At 31.9% G+C, this 6895-nt stretch overlaps 1 protein-coding gene across 1 annotated transcript in view; it reads right to left on the minus strand.

The window, feature by feature from the left end:
* Window positions 1-5420: 5420 nt before the first annotated feature.
* LOTGIDRAFT_122078 (hypothetical protein) overlaps window positions 5421-6895 on the minus strand; it is a gene marked incomplete at both ends in the record, with an annotated part of 6803 nt that continues 5328 nt past the window's right edge. Inside the window, 3 exons of the mRNA XM_009059404.1 lie at window positions 5421-5523; window positions 6100-6165; window positions 6646-6728. Coding sequence (XP_009057652.1) covers window positions 5421-5523; window positions 6100-6165; window positions 6646-6728 — 252 coding nt within the window. The remainder of the gene's footprint in view (window positions 5524-6099; window positions 6166-6645; window positions 6729-6895) is intronic.

A 6895-nucleotide genomic window follows, 5' to 3' on the forward strand; every position in this document is an offset into this window, starting at 1 on the left:
CTTCAAAATATTTGCTTTACAAGCTCACCCGTCTCTATCTCAAGTTCTATAATTTTAAGTTTCTTGAAAAGTCAACTCCCATTTCAGATAAGTCTTGAGCGTTGTGTTGAAAAAAAAAATCATTATACGTCTGCAGCATGAGATGCTCGTTATTTCGACCATTGTTTCTATGGGGAGATTTTCTAGCTAAAATCGGGAAATGTTCCTTGGACAAACCGAACTAGTATATTCACATATTCACAAATTCACATAAACCGAACACGCTACTAAATGCAACAAAATTACCTCCCTTTCTAGAGGGCGGAGTTTTACAAATGGCGACCACCATGAATACTCCAAATACGAAGACTTATGGAGAAAAACCACGAGCATTTCAATTCGATGGCGAAGGAGAATTTTATTATATCGGTTCCGAGGTAAACAACTTTCTTCTCTGTCCATTCGGCCATTTTCAGCCATTTTTATCTCGATGGGAAATGAAATATAAGGCATCGGCATCATTGATAAGATCGAATTGGAATGTCAAAATGTAAACAAAGAAAAGTTATCAGTCAAATGCAGCTCTATCCCTAACCCTGGTAGACTACAGATAATAGCCAAGATATCATCAACCTTTTCTTTCGATTCAGCAGTCAAGAACCATTGACAATGCCATATAATAATAACAATTCCTTGCCTCCCAAAAAAAGAGTAGAAAAAGAGGAAAATCTCTTACTGTATCTTACTTGTCAACTGGTCTTTCATTAGCTTGTCTTGTAGACTTATTGACCAGCTTAAAGTTCTTGAATATCCCGTACTGCATGTCATGTTCTCTGTCTGTAATGTCTGAAAATCTCTTTTCTATCAACAGGTGGGGACATATTTACGTATGTTCAGAGGGTCTCTCTATAAACGATACCCTTCCATGTGGAGACGATTGGTGACGCTTGAAGAAAGAAAGAAAATTTCAGCCATGGGTTAGTTAAAAATATAGTTTTTTTCAATTGATAGAAATTAATATTCAAGGTTTTAGGTAAATGGTCAACAATGAACAACCTTTTTATAAGCCAGATAAAAAGATTTCCTTTAAAAATAATCCCATTACTCAAAAAAGGTTATCTCCAAATTGTTAGTTCTGCCGCCACTTTCTTTTTCCTTTTGAAATTTTCTGTATTTTTTTTATGTTATTTCAGGTTTTGGTCAGCATTCTCTGGCTACCAATATTACTCTGTTAAAGGTTAGTGAAGTGGATGAAATATTAAAAGGCTCAGATGAAAAATACAAAGCTGCTGCGTCTATCGCTAGTGAACCTTCAGTACCTTACACTAGGTAGGTTGTGTCCTGTAGCTTGGTGGGATTGGGAGGGGTAAAGTTTAAAAATCTCACAGCTATGTTAGGATGATCTCCTTTCATTTAAGTGTAGGTAACAGCCTTATCTTACAAGGATAGTAACTTAGGCTTTCGAATGTTTTTATACATGCTGGTCAAGTGAGATAAGGAGGATAAATGACTAATTCAGGGTCACCAGATTTTCACATGCTGATCTTGATCGGAGGACCACCATTAGCTTGAAATTGTGTCTTATAAGAGCTACAGATAGTCCTCATGTTAATGATGCTGGTTGGGGTGTTATATTAAAGATCCTTATAATGCAATTGAAGGGGTTGTACAATAAAATGCTGTAAGATTATCATATTTAATTACAGGGACAATAAACAGAAGAAAGCAGCCTGGGTGCCGACAATGCCTACAAGTTCTCATCATTTAGATGCTGTGCCTTGTTCTACACCCATCAATAGGAACAGATTGGGCAAAGCCAAGATTAGAACCTTTCCCTTATGGTAGGTCACAACTCAACACTTTTCTTAATCTGGACAGGCATTTTCAAATAATATGAAAATGAGTTTTACGTCCCGCATTTTCAAGTTAAAACTAATGTTTTCTAGCTTTTTTTATGTGCATTATGGCATTACTCCAGTGTTCTGTTTAATGTCTGTTCTTGTTATATGAGAAATGGATTTTATTTCTATATTTGGCACTGTGGACATCGAAATTTCTTTGAACTGAAATGGATTTGTTAAATTTTCTGAAAATCAATTTATTTATTTGGAGTAGTCTAATAGTTTCATACTTATCTTTGTTTCAGTTTTGATGATACAGACCCCATGTTGAATATAGAAAATGCCAACTTACCTGAACAACTAGTCCCAATCAGGCTGGACATGGAATTTGACGGACAGAAATTACGTGACTGTTTTACTTGGAATAAAAATGGTATGACATATCAATTTCAAATTTGTTACCTGCCTTGTGTTGAATTGTTCACATAAATAAGCTTAGTCGTACAATTTATTTTCACACAAAATATTGTAAGCCAACAAATTTTTATATTTGTAGCAAAGTAAATGAGCAGGCTATGGAGATGGACAAAACAAATTGTAATACTTGGTAGATAGTACCATAAGAACACTTTGTAACGTTTTGCCAAAGATGAATTAAGGGATAGCAAACCCAAAGACCAAAATTCATTATGTTACCAAGAAACATGTCCTACATAACACACTTTGATTGGTTTAAAATAATGTCAGTAGAACAGGACTGTGGTAGAAAAAGTGTTAGATTTCAATGGAGATGCAAAATATCAGAAAAAGAAATTTTAATCTAACTCTTTTAGGATGTAATTTTTTTTTTCAGAAACATTAATTACTCCAGAACAGTGTGCAGAGATTTTATGTGATGATTTGGATCTGAACCCTATTAATTTTGTATCGGCCATTGCTCAGGCAATACGACAACAGATAGAAGCTTACCCCACACCAGACCCTGACGTCGTGTCAAATCCTGATCAGCGTGTTATATTAAAGGTACACTGGATTGGTTAGAAAGGGGGATGGGTCTGATTCTAGTAGGGGTGGGAGTTAGGGGGGAGGGTCAAATTCCAACCAGCTTGTTATTTTAAATTGAATTGATAGAAAAAAGGGGTAGGGGATGTTTCTAGATGGGGGTCTAATCCTGACCAACGTGTTATTAAAAGGTGATGGGGCTTATCAGCATGGTCAAGCTTGATCAAAAACGTCTTGTGGACAGGCCATTTTGGAAAGATATGTTTATTTACGGGCAGCTTTATTTTAACTAAATATTATTAGGATAACAACTTACATTCTCAAAGGATCCTTTCTACCAGCTTGTCCTTGGCCAAACCTCTTAGCATTGATCTTTTCTTGATAATCCGACCAAATATAGAAAATTAAGATTAATAGGTCCCTAATTTTAATGATTATTTTGATATTGTAGTTAAATATCCACGTAGGAAATATATCATTAGTAGACCAGTTTGAATGGGATATGTCTGAATCTGAAAATGATCCAGAAGAATTCGCCACCAAACTTTGTGCTGAACTAGGTAAGTTTGTCATTGTTTATCTTTATAAATGAATGCTTGAATATTTATGTATATTAAAGAGGAAGCCTTTGTTATAATTTGAGCAGTTGGCATCAATTTGAATGCTTTGTTGTAATTGGGTATTGGATCATCAGACAAATTTCAATAAAAAAATTCTTTGTTTGAGTTCCTTAAGGTACAATCACACCATATCGATAACCAATTGGATATAGTTGCATGAGACTGTCATAACTTGAATACATGTTGAAATTTCAGCAGTTCGGAACAATTTGAGTGCTTTTTCATAAATAGGTGTTGGATACCCTCAGATCTTCTACCAATTTGCATACAAAATATGTTTGTTGGCTTCCTTACATACTTTTTTGTTCTGCCCTTAAGTGATATTTGTGTATATTATAGGTCTTGGTGGAGAATTTGTTACATGTATAGCCTACAGTATACGAGGTCAGCTCAGTTGGCACGGGAGAACATACGCATTCAGGTAAAGTTACAGTCAGTGGTAGCTAGGATTGTTGTTCGTTTTGATGTGAGCCATAAGAATATGTGGGGAACTTGCTGTGTTAATAAATTAGATTCATTACAACTACAAACTTGTTTAGAAATCAACAAGCGTTGCATTTTCTTGGTTTTTGACTTGAGCTTATTCTCTCTTTTTATCAATATCATTTCTTTAGGGCTTTATAATAGAACTTGAATGTAAACCCTTGGACATAACTCAATTCTTGTCAATCGCTTAATTCTTCTTGTAATGTCTGATTATTTTATTAACAGTGAGGCTCCGTTACCAACTGTTGAGGTTGCTATTAGAAACCAACACGAGGCTGATTCTTGGTGTCCGTTCCTGGAAACTCTGACAGATGCCGAGATGGAGAAAAAGATTCGAGACCAAGACAGAAATACGAGGTTTGTTTTTTTGATAACTATTTCTACCTAAAAAGAAAGTGGACTGGAAGTATTTATGTTTTGTACCGGGATGTACATTTATGTCTATGCTGGAGTATATTTCACTTAATCTTGAAGACATTGACGATAATAATAATAATAATAATAATAGTTTATTTATAACCGATTGATATTAGTCTTCTTCTCTCCAATTTCTTTTGAAGTCTTGATGTTTAATATATTGAAATGTTTGTATTTGCAGACGTATGAGAAGATTAGCTAATACGGCGCCAGCCTGGTGATCCCGATACAGTATCATAGTTGCGTTATTTTAATGTGGAACTTTTACAATATTATGTGTTGTTAGAGTCGACTGTGGGAATTTGAACGGATGGATCTTGTTCAGTGCTGCTATAGTTAAAAAATATCACAATCTAGTTTTTTTGTAAATGTTTACCATTTAAGACATTCAACACTGCCATTAAAATCTGAAAAATTGAGTTGTTGTAGATCAACTTTATGCTTTTTTTCATTCATCCATCAAATCAAAGATTCATTCATTCAATCATTTTTGTATTTATTCATCATCATACATAATAAAATCAAATCGATCCAAGTTTTTTTTGTTTTTGTTGCTATTTCCTTTGTCTAAATTCATCATTAACTAATTTAAAAAAACACAATCCTTTGGAAGATAAAACAGAGTGGCCTGCCCTTGTTTTAACACAGATGAGGTAATTATCCCAACCCCTTCATTTAACCTGATTCAAGTTCAGTTAGCAAAATGTTTAAACTAATTTCCTAACATATCATTATGTTGTCTCCTGAAATAGGTCAATTTGGCAAGACAAGAACTTCGTAAAGCAGGTAACAGAAGGGAGGACAGATCTATATGTTTTAAATAACAAGAATCAAGAATATTTAGAAATTTGTATAATTAAAAAAAGATAAGAATAAACTACCAGTAATAACATACATAATAAGAGTAACGTACATGACTATAAGAATAAGTAACTGTGACCTGTAGTTTAACTCAGATATTTCATAAAATTCTTCCAATACCATGTTCAAGATAGGTTTCCTTATTTTTTAGTGTCAAATAAAGCAAACTATTTAATTAATTGGTGTATGAAAAAAAAAATCAGATGACTTGAACCTATTGTCTTGGAGTAAACTTTAAATATAAACCATATTTGGCACGAGAAACTAATTCGGGTAGTAATTCTGGAATTCTGTCTTTATCGTACTCAATGTGGAATCTAAAAAACAAAAAAATCTTTCTTGTTAAAATGCACCCAGGAAATCGTTCAGCCAGATTATTCATTGTTTACAAGGATAACAACTAGATTTCACAGTGATCCTCTCTACCAGCAAGTACTTGATCAAACTTTTTCAAGGCTTACAAATCAGTTTCTTTATGATATTGTCAATGGCTTTACAAGAATAAGAACTTAGGTTTATAAGGTTCAAAGGATCCTAGAAGTTGGTCCATGGATAAACCTCTTGGTGTTGGTATTTCTCTGATTATCACTAGACTCTGGGTGTATTTGACATGCATTGTTGGTGAGGTGAGCAAGTCAAATTTGATTGGATGCTTTACAAGATTATGAAGGTATTTTGACCAATGAAAAGTATTGTTTCAAAGGCAGCAAGTTGCATTTCTTTTTTCAGCAGAGATTCTTACAGTCATGTTTTGTTGTGTGGGTCTATAGCCTTTATGAGTAACCACTTGAACATGAAATAGACTTATCCAGATAAATTTGTTTGTTAATTTTGGTGTGCATTATATTCACCATTATACTGTATATGAAAATAAAAAGTACTGTGTACAATACCTGTGAACTATTTTACTGATGACTGTCTTAATCTCGTTCATAGCAAAATTCTGACCAATACAATTTCTACAAAATATATTCATTAGAAACATTATTTATACACCATTTTCATATATATTTTTTTTATATAAACAAACAGAGGAAACTTTTAATAAATAATAATAAATAATAATAATAAATAATAATAATAATTAATAAATAATAATAATAAATAATAATAATAAATAATAATAATAATAATTAATAAATAATAATAATAATAATTAATAAATAATAATAATAAATAATAATAATAAATAATAATAATAATAATTAATAAATAATAATAATAATAAATAATAATAATAATAATTAATAAATAATAATAATAATAATTAATAAATAATAAATAATAAATAATAATAATAATAATGATAATAATGATAATAATAATAATAATAATAATGATAATAATAATAATAATAATGATAATAATGATAATAATAATAATAATAATAATAATAATAATAATAATTAAAGGGTTCAAATAAAATAAAATAAACTAACCTTGGACCAGCAGCAAATGGAACAAAAGCATAAGGATCTTTTCCATCTAGAACTGAACTACGGAATCTTTCAGGGTCAAATTTCTGAAAAAAAAAATCTCCTATTTCTAAAGAGAGAGGCCAATGATGACATAATTTATACCAGAAGTGACGAAGTGACGAAGGGATAAATTGTTAGAGATATATACTTTGTATATATCACAGTTTGCGCTTTCTTAAGAAACAGGAGATTTTTTTTTTCAGAAATTTGA

This window comes from Lottia gigantea, assembly GCF_000327385.1.
Source record: "Lottia gigantea unplaced genomic scaffold LOTGIsca_39, whole genome shotgun sequence".
Classification (NCBI taxonomy): Eukaryota; Metazoa; Mollusca; class Gastropoda; family Lottiidae; genus Lottia; species Lottia gigantea.